General features: G+C 29.1%; 3 protein-coding genes across 5 annotated transcripts; 1 reads left to right on the top strand and 2 right to left on the bottom strand.

Moving 5' to 3' along the window:
- Positions 1–390: 390 nt before the first annotated feature.
- On the bottom strand, positions 391–11,520 carry LOC100166067 (transcription termination factor 2). The gene is made up of 16 exons (XM_003245034.4): positions 10,655–11,520; positions 8,554–8,722; positions 8,262–8,489; positions 7,612–8,202; positions 7,389–7,530; positions 7,181–7,297; positions 6,890–7,090; positions 6,685–6,810; positions 6,405–6,616; positions 6,137–6,343; positions 3,527–3,732; positions 3,375–3,469; positions 3,155–3,303; positions 2,919–3,080; positions 2,499–2,708; positions 391–926 (listed from the first exon to the last, which is right to left on the bottom strand). The coding sequence occupies exons 1-16, from the start codon at positions 10,912–10,914 to the stop codon at positions 600–602; spliced, it is 3,402 nt and encodes a 1,133-aa protein (XP_003245082.1). The 5' UTR covers positions 10,915–11,520; the 3' UTR covers positions 391–599.
- LOC100168106 (BTB/POZ domain-containing adapter for CUL3-mediated RhoA degradation protein 3) lies at positions 11,494–15,266 on the top strand. Of its 3 annotated transcripts, XM_008185657.3 has the most exons (7): positions 11,494–11,567; positions 11,603–11,645; positions 11,974–12,159; positions 12,236–12,495; positions 13,765–13,817; positions 13,880–14,078; positions 14,231–15,266. In XM_008185657.3, the coding sequence occupies exons 3-7, from the start codon at positions 12,012–12,014 to the stop codon at positions 14,420–14,422; spliced, it is 852 nt and encodes a 283-aa protein (XP_008183879.1). In that variant the 5' UTR covers positions 11,494–11,567; positions 11,603–11,645; positions 11,974–12,011; the 3' UTR covers positions 14,423–15,266. The 3 variants fall into 3 exon arrangements, with proteins under 3 accessions (XP_008183879.1, XP_029345678.1, XP_008183877.1); XM_029489818.1 differs by lacking the exon at positions 11,494–11,567 and having other exon boundaries at positions 11,585–11,645; XM_008185655.3 differs by lacking the exon at positions 11,494–11,567 and having other exon boundaries at positions 11,585–11,903.
- Positions 15,267–17,277: 2,011 nt separating this feature from the next.
- Positions 17,278–19,721, bottom strand: LOC100165453 (probable ATP-dependent RNA helicase DDX43). The gene is made up of 2 exons (XM_001952239.5): positions 18,622–19,721; positions 17,278–18,553 (listed from the first exon to the last, which is right to left on the bottom strand). The coding sequence occupies exons 1-2, from the start codon at positions 19,492–19,494 to the stop codon at positions 17,561–17,563; spliced, it is 1,866 nt and encodes a 621-aa protein (XP_001952274.1). The 5' UTR covers positions 19,495–19,721; the 3' UTR covers positions 17,278–17,560.
- Between the last annotated feature and the right edge of the window lie 2,219 nt (positions 19,722–21,940).

Here is a 21,940-nt window from a genome sequence, read left to right as displayed (position 1 = left end):
TTTCATTCTGAAAAAATATTTGTATTGTCCGTAATATATACCTAGGCTCCAAGGGAAGTTGAGTAAAAAATAAACATTTTTTCGTGATCACAATATTACATTCTGACATGTGAGTGCGTGCTAGAGCCCTCCGTACGTCTACAATTGACCCGCATGGACACCACACACACTAATAATAATAATTTGTAACTAACACATAGATTTCGGGTGGCGACGTTGAGATTAGAAATTGCCTAAATGATTGTCCTCAAATCAATGCCATAGCGAGGCCCCCTAATACACATTTATCATATAGGTTATTACTTTGAACTGAGAATAATATTATATCTGGTTTAAATTCCATAAAACTGAAAAAATAAATATTAAATAATGAAAAATAAAACAGAATAAATAAATAACAGAGTATTTATTTTTTATTTCTAAACATTTTAATTTAAAAAAAACTTATAAATACAGAATACAAATTATAAAATATTTGAACATTTGTTTCCAAACTAATAATTAAAATAAATCATGAATTATGAAGTATGTATACATTTTAAAATAATTAAGTCGTAATTATGAAACAAAGTATAAGAGCATGAGCAAATTTAACCAATTCAAATATTAACTTTATTAGGATTTATATTAAATATTTGTTTGAGGTCATCTAAAGTTATCTTGGTGCCTTCAACATTTCTGGAACCACCAAAAATATTATTAGCAATTTCAAGCTTCTGTGTTTGAATTTTTTGAATTGATGATTCAATAGTATTATCACAAATGAACTTGTATACATTGACTGGTTTTTGTTGTCCTACTCTATAAATGCGATCACAAGCTTGTGCTTCAAGTTGAGGATTCCAGTGAATATCCACTAGAAACAAGTGGTTTGCAACTACCAAATTGAGACCAACGCCACCAGCAGTTAATGACAATAACAAAATCTGAAATAAAAGACATTACAAAATAATATTATATTACATTATAGTCATTCATATACTGGGTGATTTATTGAGTATAGGACAATCATTATTCAAATAGTATTTGGTCCGTATTCATAGGCGATGAATAAGTATTGCTTAAGCTATACTTATGACTCAAAAAAATTCATAAACGAGACTTTAGCTTAAGAAAAGAAAAAGTACTAATAATTGTTTTTAAGGTTGGTCGAGACCTACCTTAAGAATTGATTTTAGTTACTATCGCACATTTTTTATTTTTCATAATATATATTCTCATATACATATATATTTTCATATTTTATTTATTTTTTATTTTTATTTTTTATCTCAAAATTAGCTTAAGCAATACTTATTCTTAAGAGGACGTTACATAGACATTTGTTATCTCCGTCTCATAAAAAAATTTTAAGTTCATTAGATCACGTTTAGCTTTGTTAGTTTAAAATTTAGAGTGAATTGACCTCTTATAAAATGTATAGGTAAGATTATTATCCAGGGAATTTCATAGGCTTGTTAATAAATTTTAATTTTAAAACGAGTGATGAGTATTTTAAAATTGTAAACTTTAGTGTCTCAGTCTTACAATGTACAACATAACCAAAACTGTTTTGCGCAGAATAACTTTACACCCTCTGTATTTAAAGTAGGATTACAAAAATTCTACAAGCATATAAAAGTACTTTATCTGTCACTAACCGAAAATTTTTAATAATTAAATGAAAAAAAAAAAACTTATGTTCTTGACCTGATAACTTTAATTGTATGTATATTATCTAAATTATAAAATCGCTACTTTACAGATAAAGTTCTTCCTTATGCGTTGTTGAATTTTCATAACTACTATAAATTCAGGGGGAGTAAAATTGTTCCGCGAAAAACAGTTTTTGCTATGTTGTATATTTGTAAGACAAAGAAAACACGTTCGAGTACTACATTGTCTTTAAGTATGGACAAGCAAAGTAGTGGACCAACATTTTGCAAGGTAACTGCATTCCACTCCGTTCATCAAAACTTTAAATACTTATACAAGTCATAAAACTACTCGTCGTAAATTTTATTTTTATGTATCAAAATTTCTGCTTTGGAATAAGAAAATAAAACTGTACGTTGTCATTCAAAAAAGTAAAATTCTTAAAAATAATAATTTTTTAATGTTAGTTTTTTAACGACTAGAAACCATATAGGTAAAATTTAAATTTTTTAAAAAAATTTTATACTTTTTGAAATGATAAAAGAATCACCTACACAAACTTTACCTAAGGGTAAAAACTGTCATACTGGGTCTAAATTAATCTAACACACCTGTCATACTGAGAGTTAAAAAATAATTTATGCAATTCTTGGGATCTAATACAAATATTACAGTAGACCCAACATCCAGGATGAGTATTAAATAGGAATTTAAGTAGTAACAATCAAGGAGTAAGTTTACAGTTAGGCAAAACTAATTGTTTATGATTGAAGTTTTGTGTACGATTTAAAAAGAATAGTTAAATTATAATGATATACATATTTTATAATAATTTTAACATATAAAATAATATTTTTATTTACTTTTGGTCCGCCTCTGACTTTGTCAAATTCACTTATTATTTTGTTTCTAAGTAGAACAGGAACAGCTCCACTGAATATCTCAGTTTTAACGTTATACTGAGATAATTGTTTGTTTACTAGGTTTAACACGCTTGGCCATTGAGACACTATTACAGCCTTATCATCAGTATGCAATACTTTTTCTTTCACCATATCACAGACAGCTTTAATCTATGACAAATAAATTGTAGTAAAAACAAAATATACAGGCTGATCTGAAATTTGTTAATTGAAAAAAATACTTGGATTCACAAGAATTTTTTTTTGATTATTTTTAAAACAAATTAATACATTCATAAGTCAGTAATTTTAGTTCAAGAAACATAAAATAATGTAGGTAAAAATAACAATATTTTAAAACTTAAATAATTGTTTTCATACCTTTGAACTAATCCATTTTTCATTAAAAATTACATTACTATTTTTAACAGTATCGTTTTCAATATTTGGAATGCCAATAGACATTCGACTCAATTTGTCTACTATATCTAAATCTCCATTATTTTGTATGCCATCAGTCTTAAGACATTCATCTTCCAGCATCTATAACAACAATATTAATATATTTTATTTCACCAATAAATTATCTATTAAAATAATAATAACAACACCCATACATTTTTCAATAAACAAGGATGACAACAAAGCTGTCTTAGTCGCAATATTAAAACTAGGATATGGTGAGTTTGAATGCTTTTGTTATTCACTAATTGATTGAATAATTTGTCCAGTTCAGGATGGTCTTTAAAAATATCGTCCTTATTTTCTATCAAAAATAAAAAAAATAGTTTCAATTTATTATTATTAAAAGGTAAAATTATTTTCAGTGTTACTTACGACTTAAATATTTAGCTTTGTGTTTTACTGGAAAACCACGATTTATAGCATTTTCTTTGTCAGCTTTTTCATACAGATATGTTGCAAACAGTGAGCTAAGACATTAAAAAAAAAATTAAGTTTATATAAAATTTACTTGAAATACTACAAACCTCGAGAATTGCAAAACTTTTTCATATGCTTCTTTTTCTTCTTTAAATAATTCCACTTTGATAGTATGAAATGTTTTTTCCGGTAAAATGAATGCTGTTGTTTTTTGTAACTGATCTTTTGTTCGTCTCAACATTAGTGCCTTAGTTAATAAAGAAAGTCGGTTTCTACCAGCTTCATCATTATTACCTACCCAACGTTTCCAAACCTATAATCAAAATGAATTACATACAAAAAAGTTCAGAGTAACAGTACATTTAGTACAGTATTGTTCTGAATTAATTTTTATAAAAACATTAAATTATTGGAGTAAATGTTTGTTGATTTAAATTTGTAGGTTTTAAAGGTATTCGTTTTATTTACATAGCAGACAAAAAACAAATTGGACCACTATAAACATATAATAATTGTTCAAAATTTTAAACTTTGTAATAACAATTAGCAATAAAAATATCAATAAATAAATTCAATAAAGGTGGGCAGTGGGTAACCGCTCTACTGCTGTACATTAGGTGTTGAAAATTCAAAACATACTATACTTATATAAACATTTGGTGAACATTTCAAATTTCTAGTTATTTGTTTATTTAGCTTCACCAAAAAACAAAATCAATTTTATCAAAAACTGATTATGTATAAAAATTCCAGTTTTTTATTAATATATTTCTATTTATACCGAAGCTTTTGAAAACTACTGGGAATTTTCAATTCTGACTTCTCTACTGCACCAACTAGATACACTTTTTCACCAGAAAAGTTTAAAATTTAAAAAGCAGGTAAGTGGGTGTCGCTCTGCTGTACAGTAGATTACACGTGAGTCATTGTATAATGGTTGTATTAGACTTGAATTCAACGATATAATATCATTGTATAAGAAAAACGATACTGAGCGGAGACGGTTTGTCAGTCTGGATATTTTATATTTTGTTATTATTTATTTTATCATGTAAGTTGAATTAATATTAAAATATTATAATTTTAGATTCGTTTCTGTGGTGATAAACAAAGCATTAGAAATTAAAATCCCATTTTTAGCGTTTTTTCGTAATTTTCCGGTGGTTTTTCCCGTGGCATTAAATAACTATTGAGAAAATCGAAAAATGACCCCTCTAAACTACAATCTTGATCCAATTTGCTAAAAGATAAGGTACTATATATTGAAATCGAAACACTCCTTCTGGAAGAAATTTGGTATACAGGATATAAAAAGTAAAAAAAAAAAAGAAAAAATATCGCATTTTTGGTTGTTACGTTTCTTTAATACTAGACCCTCGTATTAATACCAGATATACACATAAACAACTTTGTTAAATAAGACATAAAATGGACTAGGCATATTAATACAGCGATAAAATAAATAAACAAAATATAGTGCCGCACGGATATCTAAAGCAGAACTTTAATACCGTGGCAACGAAGAAAAAATAAATGCACAGATGTACTGTACGCAACGAATCGGCCAGCATCATTCCAACTACCACGCATTGTTTAAGAGAACGCCACATCCGCATGTGTTGTCTCTGTCTTACAAACACGTAACATACCAAATTTACGCTCAGCAGTTCACGTTTTATGCTGTCAGCTTAAAAATTAGAGTTAATTGACCTATCATGAAACTTGATGGTAAGAATATTATCTGTGTTTAGATGGAAGTTTTTTTTTATGATAATTCAGTTTTTAAGTGAGTTACACGTGTATAATAATGTAAATTAAAAATGGTCATAACTCACTTAAAAACTGAATTATCGTAAAAAAACTTCCATTAAAATTCAGATAAAGTTCTTACCATCAATTTTCATAATAGGTCAATTCACTCTAATTTTTAAGTTAACGGCATAAATGTGAACTGCTGAGAGTAAATTTGGTATGTTACACGTTTGTAAGAACGAGACAACACTACGGGTGTGGCGTCATCTTAATTAGCAATTGCAACCAACATGCGGTGAAAATATGCATAGACATAGGCCGAAATCATAGTCCAGTTAAAAGGGGAAATATGAGCAGCGCGTGCATACAACATAAACATTGTTGAATTGTTAAAAAAAATAACATTTTGATTAATAACTATGCTAATATTTTTGCATATTACTCAGGCTGTAACTCTCCGATTAACATGAAATTTATAAAAGTATCATCTACATGATACTGATCAACCGGTGGAAATTTCATGTCAATCAATTCATTAGTTTAGGCTACAGAGAGGTTGGACTATTTTTCATAAAATTACAAAGATTAAAAACGAGTTGGACATCTCGTGTAATATACTGCCAACATGTCACAAGCTCTTTTTTATACTTAGCTCTGTATTACATAATGCAATAAATAACTGATAGGTTAGTTAAGTTATTTTAAGTTACATTATTACATATACATGTAATAAATTTTTAATAATAATATTTATAATAATAATAATAATATTTATAGACCAAAAGATTAAATTTAAGATCAGCATCTACCACAAATCAGATTAAATGTTCTATTTTAACCTAGTTCACAATGTTTATAAAGTATGAATAATACAATAAAAAAATAGGAATAATAATATATTTGTACCTAAATCAAACATATTTACCATTTTTTTAAAGAATTTAAAAATAATAATTCATACTTACAACCCATTCATCGAAAGGACGACACTTAATGAATTTTAACAATGAAAAAAAATCAGCTTCCTTATTATGGATTGGAGTGCCAGTTAACGCCCATCGATTTATACCAGAAAGCGAACTTACTGCTACAGACGTTTGACTTTTATGATTCCTAATTGTATGGGCTTCATCAAGAATTATTCTGCACCATTTAATATTATATAGGGGGCTCTATTTAAAAATGAAAGTTAATACAAAAACTTTGAAGTTTTTAGATAGAATAGGTACGAACTGTATTCTTATGATTTTTTTGATCCCACATGACTGTATGATATGTGGTTAATACTATATGTTTTTTGGCCAATCGTCTAGCAGAAGACTCTCTATTTGGTCCATAATATTTAACTACATCTAAAACTCTTGGCTTCACTTTTGATTTGACTTCATTATCCCATTGGCTGATTAATGATGACGGGCAAATGATAAGAGTTCCACCTTTAAAAGCTGAAAAATCAAGCATTAAAAATACAATTAACATAATAGTTAGACTAGAGTAAATTATAAATGTATACAATTTAGATTTGAGTCTTCAAAAGAATCATCCGTTTCTGAATCTTCTTCTTGATCTTCTTGAGCTTCATAAGCTTTAAGAACTAGAGAAATCATTGATAAAGTCTTTCCTAAACCCATATCATCAGCTGAAAATTTTAACATAAAATAATGTTGACATTTAAACTAATTAATTAATTAATTTAAGTAATTATGTTATTTATGTACCTAAAATTCCCCCGTGTGGTTTTTGACTCTCTCTCCACATCAGCCACGCTATAGCATGTTTTTGGTGGGGCATAAGTTCCACTTTAAGTTTTTCTGGGTCATCAGCTAGAATATCGGAAGACGGGCAGGTTCCTAATGATTTGTGCAAGCTATTAAGTACATCTAAAGTCATAGTTTGCTGTGTGCGATAAGTACTCAAAGCTGTAAAAACAAACAATAAGACGGTTTGAGGTTTTATTTTATAATTAAAAAATAATTGTTTTTCAATAAGTAATATATATTTAAAAATACCTTTGTCACCCATGGCATTAATGTCAATATTACCGGCCGCCTTTTTAGTCAATGCATTATTAATATCCAATGTTTGTAAATTATATGGGTGAGGTTTTTGAGATATTTTTGATTCTTCTGTAAACATTCAAATAAGAAATATAAATTAAGCATTATAATTAATTAATTAAATTTAGTTTGTCGAGAAGACGGATAGACATAGTTAAACCTGGGTAATCTTCCATTTTTTTTAGTACATTATTTAATTGTGTTCTTGTATCTGTAAATGCACTTTCTTCTTTCATAATAGCTCTTTTTAATTTATAACCTCCATCAGGCAATAAATTTAAATTTGTTATTTTCATAGTGTTCTAAAAGTTATAGTAAAATCAATTTAATCTAATAAATATATATATATATATAAATATATGTTATATCATTTTTATACTAACTTTCATGTTGGCAATATTTTTTGTATATCGGCTTAGGATTTCTTCTAATCTTAGTTTTTCCATTTTCAGGGATTGAAAATCCCCACTACTCAATTTTTTTTTATCACCTCTGGAAATATCTTTTGAAGATATAGAAGATTTTTCATCTTCTTTTTCTTCAGTTAAATCAATTGTTAAATTACGTTGTTTCGGAAACAACAATTTAGAGGTTTTTGGGCTATCGCCAACCAAATCAATTGTTTCAATAATATTCTCATTTTTCTTAATCTTAGATGACTGTTCTATGATTTTTTCTTCAGAATTTGGATATTCTAAAATACTACTCTGAGATATTGGATCATGTAATGAATAGATAGTGTTTGAAAGTTTCAAGTCATCAATAAATGGTCGGTTTTGATTAGAAGATGTAACAGTTGATTTATGATGTGCAGAAACATCATCATCAGAATCACTAGGTTCAATTATAGATAAATCATTTAATTTTGTTTCAATTTGAGATTCTTCATGAGTAACTTTTTTAGGTATTTTGAATTTTTGATATTGTGGTGAATTTATAATATCCGAATCTGACTCCAAATTTGGATTAGTTTCCTAAAAACATTGTGAATAATAAGCTTTTACAAAAATATTTACACTAATAAAAATCTTACAGAAAAAATATCACTGTTTGTCACTGTTTGACTTTCATTGCTAGAGCTTGAAATTAAAGCTTGTTTGGCTTTAAACTTTCCAAGAGGTTTAAAAGATTCATTAGCAATAATTTTTGTTGATTCGGTGGGTTTATCCATATATTCTTCAAGTAAACATTCTTCACCACTTTCATCCGATTCTATTAAAGATGATGGACTTTTTTTAGTAAAAGAGTTGTCACCTGAATCCTAAATAATAAATACTTAGTATTAATATTCAAAAATAAGAATAAATTTTAGAAAAGAAACTTACATCACAACTACTAAATTTTGATTGTTCATCCTCGCTTGAAAGTAATGCATTTCTATACTTGGCCAAATCTCTTTTTGTAGGTTTGAAAATCGATTCATTTTCGGAGTTATCAGGAGAAGTTGTTTTATCGTGATATTTATACGGTTGCTTTTTATCAACTTTACAACTCCTAAAACAAAAATACAAAATTAAATTAAGATTGTATATAAAAATAAAGGTATTTAAAATATATATAACATAGCTACTGCAGATACTAAAAAAATCAAAATTAAAATATCAATATTAGCAAAACATAATGATTTTATAAAACAAGAACCATATCAAGTATTGAATATATTATTAAAAAAATGCTTGTCTATTAAAACATATTTTTGTCTATATTTTTGCAACAATGTGTTTTTTGTATAATAGTATACCTAATACCTACCAACAATTATAAAGGAACAAAGAAATTAATGAGTTAAATTCTAAATGAAGCTCTTCTAATAAAGTACACAGTACATACATAACATTACAAAAATACTGAGGACCTGCATTTTGATTATTGATAAAAATGATACATTTTGAAAGTAGTAATCGTATTATGAATTTAAGATTAATGATGGTTGTAAGTCTGGTTGTTTTAATGGCAGCAAGGTTACTACCTGGCAGATACCTTACCTAAATAAAATAAAAGGAAAAGCAAATACCTACATGGTATAAAAAAAAATAATTGCAAGTTTTTATTTAGGTATCTATAAATTAAAATATCTCACATAAATTAGTTCATACATCAGTGTAAAAATGGATTTATGCTACAGCGCTTACTTACTTTAGTATTATCTACAGCCATATTATAAGTTATAAGTTTACCAAATGTTTACAAAATCAAAAAGTAGTTCTGTAGTGACAGAATCAGAATGAAAGATGTAAAGCATAGATAACTACATAGAAAAAAAAACGTATTGTACAATCTTACATAGCTAAAATAACTAAAAAAAAGGCAGGGCGGTGGGCACATTCAAATGATTCTATGCCTACTACAGTACTACAATATTATTAATTATCTCATATGAACAAGATAATGTAAAATCTGGAAATATCTCTGATTTTAGTGAGAGAATTAATGTGTATTTTATTGAGTGTATCAATACAATATTGTATTAGTGCAAAATCAAGCTTTTAAGAGTTATAAGTAGGTACCAGCGTCCAGCATCCAATGAGTAAAATATAGAGACAAAATAACAAAGTTTAACCACTTTAAATAATGTTAAGTACATACCTATATTATAAACAACAGAAATGCGAGCAGAAACGTTAGCATTTTGTTTATATTATTTATTCATTATCATTCATCTAGTGTCTGAAAGTTCAAACTACAAATTAAAAGTTTTAAATGCAATAGATACTTTTAATAAATAATTTATGGTTTTTCCTATTGATGTATGGACCTATATAATTAGAGATAACTTTGTCATAACCTGTACACGTAAAAAATGTATGCTAATTAAAATTCTAATGTTCACATACTTTTATGAAGTGTTTTATGTGACAAAAATGGCAGGGATCGCATAAAAACATCATCTTGATTCCCGGATTTAGAACTTTGTGTTTATATAAATGCATATTAAGCAAAATGTATATGCTTAAATATAGAATAGTCCATCCACGATTCAAGAGAAATTACTGAATTTAGATGCATGGGGATCTAACTCGCGTATAGCTTTTTATCTCAAATGAGCCTCTAGCCAGTTCTCAGTATTTTTTTTTAATAGAACAAATTAAATAAGTAACTATCTTCAAAAAAATTAAATCTATTAATAAAACAATAGGTAACAAATTGGAATTACCTAATTATTAAATAAACATTTTTTAAATTTTGTTTATTTATATAGCTGTGTTGATGACTCGAAGAACCACTTGAAGACCCACGCGACTAGGAAGGATTAATTATTTAATGCATGGGTATAGGTGTGCATTCCAAAAATGTTGCTAGCAATCATACTAAATAATATAATAATGGGCCGGTTACCTATTATTAATTACTATTAAATTGTTGCACCTACCTACCTATGTTAAATGTTTTAAGTTCGATTAGTTAGTGAATGAAAAAATAACTCACTCATATGATACCTCCGAATCAGTATCGGACACTCTGAATAACGATCTGTCAGGTTTAATACGAAGAGAATCATTTGTCACATCCGAACTATTTGGAGTAGGTATTGGTCGTCTGCGTCGAGAAAACGCTTTCTCCGCCCGAGCACTATCCATCTGTGCATTTGACATCCCTCCGTCGTCACTATCGTCCGACGATCCGGACATTAACCTTCTCGCAGATCTGCTGGTGATTCTAGAAGATGTGGAACGTGAAGACTTCATATTTGGTACATTAACAGGTTACAAAGCGGAGTGGTAATATTTTGTTCACGTTATTTTAAAGGTTTCAACACACACTGAATATATTTAAATAATAGTTTTAAGTTGACATTTAGAACATAGAGAATAGGTCAATCCAAATCTGAAACATGTACGTCAAATCCTAACGCAGAGTGAAATGTACAACTGAGCGTAACCATTAATTGCCATAATGCCATCAGCCCTGTAGGAACACAAGTCACAAGGAACTCACACTGAACTCAGGAGTAAGAAACCGTGGTTGTATAGACAATTATAATACATTTATACTAGAGAGTAGAGAGTACACAAAGTATTGTGTTTGACTGACCGGAGTTCACGGTTGGCCGTTGCCGTTTGATTTTAAATTGAACCAATCAACGTCCTGAACAAACGAATAATTTAATAAATCGGCGACTGCTACCTGGTGAACAACAACTACAGACTACGAGCACAGAATTTCGTGATGATAATAATATGATAAGCGGATTTGGGTTTTGTTCTGTGGTTATATAATATCTTAAACCGTGGTTGGCACATCTCTGATATCACTTTGTTATCACACTATCACAGATAGTGACAGACGACAACAGCTTGCTGTTGACGAAAGAATCTTGTTTATTTTGATTTTTGTTTATGTTATTATCATGACAAAATATTTTATTTTGTCATGGTTATTATCTTTGAGACCGTGTTTGGAGTTTGGACGTCTGGGAGTAAGTTTAGGACTTAGTGGACATCATAATATAATATAATTTATCATGGTTGTAGTCTGTAGACACTTTTAGTTAAATACTTAAATCGTAAGGTTTTGCTAAATTAACATATCCTAATGTAAGTGATCTCAACGTTTTATTTATCATTATCGTATCACCTTTTTTTGTGGAATTTTTGTCAAACTGGAATAAACTATTTAGTTTCTATAATAAAAAGTTAATAACATATCTTAAAAGTTTGGTCGATTTAAATAAAAAGTAATTGTATATTATTGGAGTGTATAATAGATTTAATAAAATAACTAACACAAATGGCAACACCATTTAGATTCTGCTGATAACAACAAATGTAAGCATCATACTAAAATGCAGCCTCAAGAAATTCAACCCAAATACGCAAAATTAAATATAGGTGGTTCGTTATTTTACACTACAATTGGTACCTTGACCAAGCATGATACTATGCTGAAAGCTATGTTTAGTGGTCGGATGAAAGTACTTACTGATACTGAAGGTACTTCATGACACATTTTATAACATACCTAAATCATGTATTAATAAAGTTTTGTTATATTAAAAAAAATTTTCAGGTTGGGTCCTAATTGATCGTTGTGGCAAGCACTTTAATTCTGTGTTGAACTTTTTGCGTGATGAACATGTAGCTCTTCCAGATAAGACACATGAAATCGCTGAGCTATTAGCTGAAGCCAAATTCTATTTAATATCACCACTTGTTGAATCTTGTCAGCAAGCTTTACGGTCAAGACAATGTAAAATCGAACCTCAATGTCGTATCCCTCTTACGTCTTGTAGTGCAGACTTAAGTCAACTTATTACAATGAGTACAAAAGTAAGAAAATACCAGATTTAAAAAAAAAATTTAGGAGTATTTCAGCGCACTATTTGATTTCTCTCTGGCCATTCAAAATCACCCAAAACAAAAAAGATGGAAAATAATATTGTTGAGGGAATGTCATATCGATTTGTCTAAATATTGTCTCAAAACAATTTAAACATCATTATAATGTACAACACTTTTTTGTTAACATAACAATAAAATATAAAATAGACAAGTCATTCCCTCTAAATTATTATTTTCTATCTTTTTTGTAATGAGTAATTTTACTCTAAGATTACTTAAAAAAATAGAAAAATGATTAATGCATTTTGTCTATGCTGCGCGCAGGGCCGAATTTACACTTTTTGCCCCCTGGGTCAACAATATTGATACGCCGCCCCCCCCCCCCCATCAAAAAAAAAATTATACCTTTTAGATTCTGAGTGGAACGATATTGATTTTACAATGATGTGTGTTTTTAGATTCTGTATATTCAATAGCAGTTGAAAAATATTAAAAATACATAGGCACAATTTTTTTTTATAAGCATTTAAAGATCGAATTTTGACAAAATTTATCAAATTTAAAAATGAATAATTATTTCGTAGTTAAAAATCTTTAAAATGTTCAACTTTTATAGCTAAGGATTAAAAATGTATAACAAGGTTCAACGTAAATATATAAATTACTTTATTCACAATAATATCATCAAATATACTTAGTAATATCATAGGCCGACTAACCGTTTTTGCTCAGAATTGTTTTTCTTATACAATGATATTATATCAATGAATTCAAATTTAACACTATCCATTACAGTGACCTACTTGTAACCTACTGTAAAGCAGAGCGACATCCACTTACCCACTTTTTTAATTGTTTAATTGTAGTTTTTTATTTATGAACATTTTGTTAAGAACAATGATGATACATTATTTTAATTCTTGTCAAAATGTATGATAACATACAAATGTAATCTATAAAAAAATTACAAAAATGAATACCTAGTTAGATTGACAAAAGGAGTAAATGGCCGTATCATAGTCATGCAATGCAAAAAGTTCAAGTATAGGTACTCAAACAAATTCTTACCAAAAAAAAAAATTGTTATTTATATAATATACACTGACGGCTTGTCGCCCCCCTAAATGTGTCAACAATTTGTCGCCTGGGGTAAATGTCCCCCGCCCCCGTTAAATACAGCCCTGGCTGCGTGTAGGCAAGAGAAAGAAAACAAATAGTGTGCTAACATCCTCTTAATTTATTTGTCTTTTATTTTAGCCAACTGTTAAACTTCTTATAAACAGGCATAACAACAAGTATTCATATACAAGGTAAAAAATATATATAACTATTTATCCCATGTGATACATTTTTAATAACTTTTTATTTTCAGTGCTTCTGATGATAATTTACTAAAAAATGTTGAATTGTTTGATAAACTTTCATTGCGGTTTGGTTCAAGATTTTTGTTTATCAAAGATGTTAGTGGTTCAAGTGAAATATGTTGCTGGAGTTATTTTGGATTGGCAACTAAAGTAGCTGAAGTTTGTTGCACATCTATTGTATATGCTACAGATAAAAAACATACAAAGGTATTGAGGTTTTTTTTATTGCTATATTTAGTTTTAAAATATATTTATTTTTAAATTAATAATATTAATAATTGAAAACTTTCTGAAATATATTCCCTTGGCAGGCTAACTGGAAAGATAAAATATTAACAAACTAATGTTTACTTATTTAGGTTGATTTCCCAGAAGCAAGAATCTATGAAGAATGTCTTAATCTTATGCTTTATGAAAATCGCACTGAACCAGACCCAGAACTCATGCAAGCTACATCTTGGCGTGGTGCTGTATCGGGTATGTCATCAGCTTATGGAAGTGACGATGAAGAAGAACGAACTCGTATAGGGCTTAGAAAAAGATTAGTATAGTGAGCCTCAATCAGCTTTTAAAAAAAAGCTATTAAGTAACAAGTAATGGTAACTAATATACTTGAGTTATATTTTTGATGCCCTTAAACATTGCTTTTTTTGAAGCTATTATTGTTATTGCTTTTTTGTGAGGTTAAGTTATAGTAGATTTTCGGATCAGACAGTTAAACTTATTCAGATAATTGACAGGACAAAGACAAAGGTTAGGTTAGACATGAAGTTAAGAATTTATTTTTGATAAATTTTAATGTTTTTTTTAATATGTTCATATTACATTACCATAGTTACCAATTTTAACATTTACAATAATGAATTTTCAGCAACAAATGTACTACAAAATTATTAGTTGAAATATTTTTATCATCAGTCATATTAACACGTTGGCTGCGTACTGACGCCAATTGGCGTCATAAGTATCATTCAGCAACGCGTTTGACGCCAAATGGCGTCTAATATGGATTTAAAATAAATGGTTTAAAATTCCCTACGCGTGGCTGAATATTATTTTATAATTATTTAGCGCGGATTAAACGCATGTTTTTAAAGATGTAATACATACGTCGTTATGAGTAGTTTCTTTATTTTTTTTAAATTTATTTTGTTTTTACTTTTATCATACGCACTGGGTGAAAACAGCAAAAAGACATACGCAGTCTACGTGTTAAGTAAACCGCTGACTAGTTAATTGTTATCTTTATGTATTAATAATTCTTGAATGATATATTATAAATTTAAATTAATTCAAATTGAGTTATTAAAATAAAGATTTGTTGTACATTTTCTAACATTTCGGTTTTACTTGGTATTACCAAAATTTTTATGAATAAATAAATAAATAAAAACATGTCTGTTGTAAATAATTGTAAATCATAGAAACATTTAAGTAGCATAATACTTAATAGTTATACAATAAATAATTTGATGTAATAACTATTATGCTATAACTAGAGCACGGATTTTTAGGTTCTTAAAAGCTTAAAATATGATGCTAATATGCTCTAAAAAAAAACCTAAAATATTCTCTAAATATGCTTTAAACTTTTAAATATACAAATAATATGATTTTTTTTTCTAAATAATTCAATAAAAACAATATATAACTTTATAGTTATACAGTATACACTATCATTCCTTTGGTAGGTAACAGGTAAATTATTTAAATATAAACAATTTAAAACAATTCATACATAGGTATAATGATATGTGAAATGATTATATAACGAAATATATGTATAAAAAAACAAAATATTTTAATAAAAACAATACATAACTTGCATGCTCTTTGGTGACAGCTAAGTTATTTGAATATAAAAAATGTGATGTACTTCATAAAATATTGTAGCTAGAAAAAATCACAAATCGAGAAATTAACAATATACATGATGTTTTAGAAACAATAATAAAATATATTCTAAAATATGTAAAATAGGCCAAATATTCTCTAATGTCCAAAATATGCTTTAATATGCAAAATAAATTTTTTCCTACGATCTTTTTGATGGATAAATCGTCCAAATTTCTCTTCCTCGTAGAGCTGCATAAAGCCAATAAAAATATGTAAAAACCTAAATTTCCGCGCTCTAGCTATAACATATTTTATTTGATTAACAACAATAAACTTTATTTATAATCCATATATCTGTACAATATGTAAATAATGATAAGAAAAAATAGCTACAATAAGACTTGTAGAATAACTCAAGTTTCAGTTGTAGTCATAGGCGGAGCCAGAAGTATTGTTTAGCGCATGCAGAATCTAAATCAGCCCACCACAACTTATTGTGAGGGGGTTTGGGGAGTTATCCCTAAAATCCCTATTTTCGGATATTTTATAGGTCACCGTAATTAGTTGTTTTATAAATTGTAAAATTATTATTTAATTAATAGCTTATTCATTATTCAAGCTTTCAAAACAAAATTTCAAATTTTTATTAATTTTAAATATGCCGAATGTTAGCGTATTTGAATTTCTCTGGCGGTTGGCAATATTTTTGTTATAGAATATAATCAGTTAGTTCTAAAAAAAGAAAATTAAATTGAAAAAGACAGAAATTATATTTATTATTTTGAATTATATTATATAGAAAAATACGGTTAGGAACTGTCTTTGCTGGGAAAATGAATACATGGAAAATACATTGTTAAGAACAAAATAATACGATGATTAGTATTTATTATGATCATTAGACTTCAGCCAAATTAACCGTTCATAAATTTTAGTCTTATTAATCAATTTTTAAACTTGAATTAAAGCAGTCTTCATGGCGATTAGGGCGTGCAGCTGCATACCCTGCATGCTCTGTCTATGGTTGTAGTCACCTGTGCGACGGTACATGGTAACTAGTGGTGAGATCAAGTCGATAATACCCAAGGCTCGGCATTTATAGATCAATACTTTTCAATACCAATTTGTCATAAATTATCATTAAACGTTTGAAGTGGAAAAAAAATATCTTGTTAAACAATGAGATAGACCAATTGAACAAAAAGTATTTGTTAAGTTCACTTTAAATTTCAAAAAATAAACTTAAATATTTTATGTTTCAATGAAAATTACTCAAATTTCTTATTAAAATTTGACCAGTAAATTAAAATCAATGAAGTATAAAGCTTATTAATTCATGTACATTAGAGATTTAATTACCTTTTTTTTTTATGTATTCTAAAAGAATATTACATTTTTTAATCAAGTTTGAGCAATATTTGTGTGACAACTATTGGTATTTTACTTGTGTAGTTGTGTGTTCAAGATTTATTGGGGTAATCCCAAACAGCATACTCAGTATATCTCAAAATGTTAACCTTAATGAATATTTACATCACATTTTGTATTGAATATACTTAACATTTAAGAGTTAATTTCTCAAAAAGAATCATGTGCGTATAATACGTAATTTACCATACGTGAAATTTTTTACATACACACAATTGTATTAAACATTCTCGTTTAATCATTTGTTAAAGAATTATATGATTTAACATTAACAGTATAGATAATTATAAACATTAAATAAAAATTATACATAACTAGTACTTGAACAATTTGAAATTAATATAAAAAATTATAAGGAATAACATAATACATAGAAAAACTTTACAGATTATTAATTTATCAGATCTTTACAAGATTATTACAAATTAATAATTATTTCTTCTATTTCCCGAAAATCCTCCATCTCCTCTCGAAAATCCTCTTCCGCCTCCTCTTCCACCCCTAAATGGCCTGTCACCTCCTTCAGCTCTGTCTCGTTCTTTCTTAGCCTCATACCTCGATGCCATTTCTTGCAACTCTGGAGGTACATCCTGTCCAGATTTTTCCATCACTTCTACTAAATCTTTGGCCTTACCCCAATCTCTTCTAGTCATTAAAGTAATTGCCAAGCCAGTTTTACCAGCTCGCCCTGTACGTCCTACCCTGTGCACATACTCTTCAATATCTTTAGTAAAATCGTAATTTATTACCACTGTAATATCATTGATATCAATACCACGAGAAGCCACATCTGTTGCTATTAAAATATTAACTTCACCATTACGTAAGCTTTCCAAAGCCATTTCACGATCACATTGTTCACGACCACCATGAATGGATTCAACAATGTATCCCTTCATACATAAATCTGACGAAAGCTGATCCACAGTTACTTTTCGGTTCACAAATATTATGATCTTATCATCTGCACTACAGCTTTTCAGAAAATCGTCAAGCCAAACTTCTTTTTCTTCTTCGTCCATTATAAGAATATCTTGTTTTACAGTATTGACTGTTGTCAAATCCAATGATCCGACCATAACTTGAATGGGGTTAGTCGTATAGCTTTTAGCAAGACGTTTAACTCCAGGTGGCCAGGTTGCACTGGTCATTATGGTTTGTCTATCTGGCCTAACCCTCAGTAATGAAACACGTATTTGAGGTTCAAAACCCAAATCCAACATACGATCAGCTTCGTCAAGTATCAAAAATGTCACATCAGATAAGTCAATAGCACCACTACCAACAAAATCATTAAGTCGACCAGGAGTAGCAATAACGATTTCGACTCCTTTCCGCAGAACTTCTTTTTGCTTTCCAGAACTTGCCCCACCATAAATACTCATGGCTTTAATGCCTTTGTAACTATATTTTTTAACCTAAACAAGACAAAACAATAATTAATACTATGATCAAACTTTTATAAACATGTAAAATATATACATACTTCGCTTTCAATTTGTAACACCAATTCCCTGGTTGGAGCTAATACTAATATAGATGGTCCTTTTCTTTCACTACGAGGAGTCGGTTGAAAATCGATATGAATAAAAGCAGGAAGCAAGAAGGCCAATGTCTTGCCCGTCCCAGTTTGTGCGATAGCTATCAAGTCGTGGCCGCTCATGATGACAGGCCACGTCTGACACTGTACGGGGGACGGGACTTCAAACTTTTGCTTTTGTATTTCTTCCAATATGTCCGGATAATCTTCAAATGCGTGTGAAAATTTCAACACTGGTTTAGGAATTGGCTTATCGTTATTCTCTTCGATATATTTGATCATAATGTTGTTCTTGGACATTCTGAAGTCTTCGACTTCCTGATCAGTCATCCTGGTCACTTCGGGATGTTCTTTATAGAAATTCTTAACAATTGGCGGCAAGGCCGCTAATCTTTGTTTAAGATTTTCTGCTTCTTCTTTCATCAACTCGTCCCAATTAAAAGTCGACTGAACCGGTGCTTGTTCCGATTCTTGTTGCAACTTTTGTTTAATCTTTTCCGGGTTGTTCGCGTCGACGATGTCGTTAACGAGCTTTAGAGCGTGGTCTCTGGCTTTTTGATTTCCCGATATCTTCACGGTTTTCAACCCGTACGAATCGCTGTCCAAGACCGAGATGAACGCGCCGGTTTCCTTTCTCAGGCCTTTGATCACCGAGCCACCTTTCCCGATGATCAAGCCCGCGAACTGGGAGTCGATGTCCACGAGCAAGTCGTCGGGATTGGCGGGCCTCGTTTGCCTGTACTGTTGCTGAGGCACGTACTCCCGTTGCGGTTGATATTGTATGTCGCTGGGCGAATCCCAGTCCTCGTCTTGATCCATTTCGAAAACGGTTTACGGGAAAAAGCACGTGGTGAAAATAATATAATGCAGTTCGCTCAAAGTTAACCGAAGCGCCCGTTCAAAAATAACGATTACGGACAGCCGGCAGACCACGACTGGCGAACAACAACAAACCAGCCTGCGTCTAAATTATTGTCTACGACGCTTTGATAGTGCGAATGCCGCCATGTTTACCATAGAACAATAATAATATGCTTATTGCTTACCGGCGGAATATTCCGTGATGTAGTCACGTGTGCCGGCACCCAGTGCTAGCAACCCATTCGTGAACTTCGGACGGCTTCGGTTATGGCTTATCGGTTCTATGGTTATGCCGCTTATTCGAATAAAATTCAAATTCAGATTTCAGTACCTATTGATAATTAATATTAAAATTATAATTCATTTATTTGGTTCACGAGAATTTCAGACGTCACATGTGCCCATAATATTATATTGTCAAGTTAAACTTTCGCAAGATAGATGTATGAGTTTAGGCATCATGTCATCTGCGTAACTGTGCGTACTCAATGAAGTCTGAAAAATTCTTAGCATCAAAAATTATTATTACAAGACCAATTTTTGAAATCGTAATATATTATGAAAAAAAAACGATTGTTTGTTGAAATACGACGGCAAAACGCAGAAAAGTATTTAATCTGGAATAAAGTATACGTACGGAGAAAAAGTATTTCGAATTTGAAAGTATTTTAAATACACTTTTCAAAAAGTATACGAAAGTATTTAAATACAAGTATTTGAGTCTATAGTATCGTACAGTGGCGGATTTACGGATTAGGTTAAGTTAGGTACCCACCAGATACTGTACAAATATTTATGTTATATTTTATACACTAGTGACTAATATAATATATTAATATAAGGTTATTTTATATTTATGGTAGGCAGAAAAGCCCACGGAAAATCAATTTTTAACTAGGTACAAAATAAATATTAAATTTTAAATTTGATAAATTTTGTCAAAATTTGAACTTAAATGCTTATAATAAAAAAAAAATGTGCCTATGTATTTATATATCAGGAACCTTGCATTAAATTTTCACGCTATTTTACCCAATTTCTATATTTATAGAAAAAAAACTATATAGATAATGAAAATATAAGCGTTCAGTAAAGTTTTCAAAGTTTTCATGTATCTACAGTTATTCGTTTTTGAATAACAACAAAATAACAAAACCGCTATGAGAAATCGAGTGAATATTCAATATTGTAAAAATATGAACTTTAAATACTTATACAATTTTTTACTTATTTGATTTGCTTGTAGGCTTTTTTTTTTGATAAAGGTAGACTAACTTATGAATAACCTTGTATTACAATTTCAAATCTTTGATTAAAAAGAAAATTTTTTATGAATTTCTAACTCAAAATAATTTGCAAATTTTCGTCATTTTTACGTATTTTGTCAATATTTGAACTTTGGATATTTATAAAAAAAACTGTGACAGTGGATTTTTAATTTTTTTATCTGCCTTTGAAACAATGTACTAGGAGCCATCTATTAAATTTTCAAGCTTTTTTACTCAACAAATAAAGTTTTATTGACATTCATTGAATAAAAAAAGACTAATAATAATTGTAGACTGAAAATGTCCCTAAACAATTCAAAACAAACCAAAATAGGTATTTTGAAAATTTTATCGTGTATAGAAAATGCAAATATAAAAACAGTGAAAATGTCATGTATATACGTTCATTTGTTTCAGAGTTACACCAAAACCAAAATCGATTTTATAGAAAACTTTTTATCGATTACCTAATCATTCATACGATTGTTAAAAGAGTCCTCCTCTACAATTTGTATAATAGGTATTTTTACTGTAAACCACTTCAATATAGTATTACTTGAATTACAAAACCATGATTTTGTGCCATATTTTTTCTACTAATGCGTCCTCTTAAGTTGGAAAACAAAAAAAAACACTAATGGAACACTAGAACAGTGTAATTTCTAAAGTAAATATAATTTTTACAAATATTTTACTAAAATATCTCAAAATGAAATACCTACCTAATATTTCATTCCAAATGTTTTCATTGCGTAAGTGCTGAATATTGGGTGTACACAAATTAGACATAAAATGACTACCTAATTACGATATATAAAGATGACAAAGCTATTTAAACTTCACAAGTATTAATGTTATTTTTTATTTTATTAATTTTGACTATTAAATATATAAAAATTAAAAGGAATAAGGTACTTTTAAAATGTATGGAGTTATTCTTATTATTTTAAAAGCAGGTCATGATTTTTTTTACATAATTTTTTTATTCATATTTTGAGTGCAAAGTTTTAAAATGTTAGGCCGTATAAATGAATATTTTCGAACTTTTCAGTTCATATTTTGACAATTTTTAGTGCATGAATGCATACTTACATATTTATGCGTTTTTTGGTGTATGAATAAGTTACGAGGCCTGC

Source organism: Acyrthosiphon pisum, chromosome A2 (assembly GCF_005508785.2).
Source record: "Acyrthosiphon pisum isolate AL4f chromosome A2, pea_aphid_22Mar2018_4r6ur, whole genome shotgun sequence".
NCBI classification, from domain to species: Eukaryota; Metazoa; Arthropoda; class Insecta; order Hemiptera; family Aphididae; genus Acyrthosiphon; species Acyrthosiphon pisum.
The sequence above is the reverse complement of the archived record's forward strand: the minus strand, read 5'-3'. Positions and strand labels throughout refer to the sequence as shown.

What these genes read in the sequence shown, in the direction of transcription:
- LOC100168106 (XM_029489818.1), top strand. Translation starts at nt 11,600, where the DNA reads ATGGTTATTATCTTTGAGACCGTGTTTGGAGTTTGGACGTCTGGGA. An exon ending in TGGAGTTTGGACGTCTGGGA is followed by an intron (nt 11,646 to 11,973) that starts GTAAGTTTAGGA and finishes AACACCATTTAG; the next exon opens with ATTCTGCTGATAACAACAAA. An exon ending in AACAAGTATTCATATACAAG is followed by an intron (nt 13,818 to 13,879) that starts GTAAAAAATATA and finishes TTTTATTTTCAG; the next exon opens with TGCTTCTGATGATAATTTAC.
- LOC100166067 (XM_003245034.4), bottom strand. Translation starts at nt 10,914, where the DNA reads ATGAAGTCTTCACGTTCCACATCTTCTAGAATCACCAGCAGATCTGCG. An exon ending in ACCACACGGGGGAATTTTAG is followed by an intron (nt 6,811 to 6,889) that starts GTACATAAATAA and finishes TAAAATTTTCAG; the next exon opens with CTGATGATATGGGTTTAGGA. An exon ending in ATCCTTGTTTATTGAAAAAT is followed by an intron (nt 3,081 to 3,154) that starts GTATGGGTGTTG and finishes TTGTTGTTATAG; the next exon opens with ATGCTGGAAGATGAATGTCT.
- LOC100165453 (XM_001952239.5), bottom strand. Translation starts at nt 19,494, where the DNA reads ATGGATCAAGACGAGGACTGGGATTCGCCCAGCGACATACAATATCAA. An exon ending in TGTTACAAATTGAAAGCGAA is followed by an intron (nt 18,554 to 18,621) that starts GTATGTATATAT and finishes TGTCTTGTTTAG; the next exon opens with GTTAAAAAATATAGTTACAA.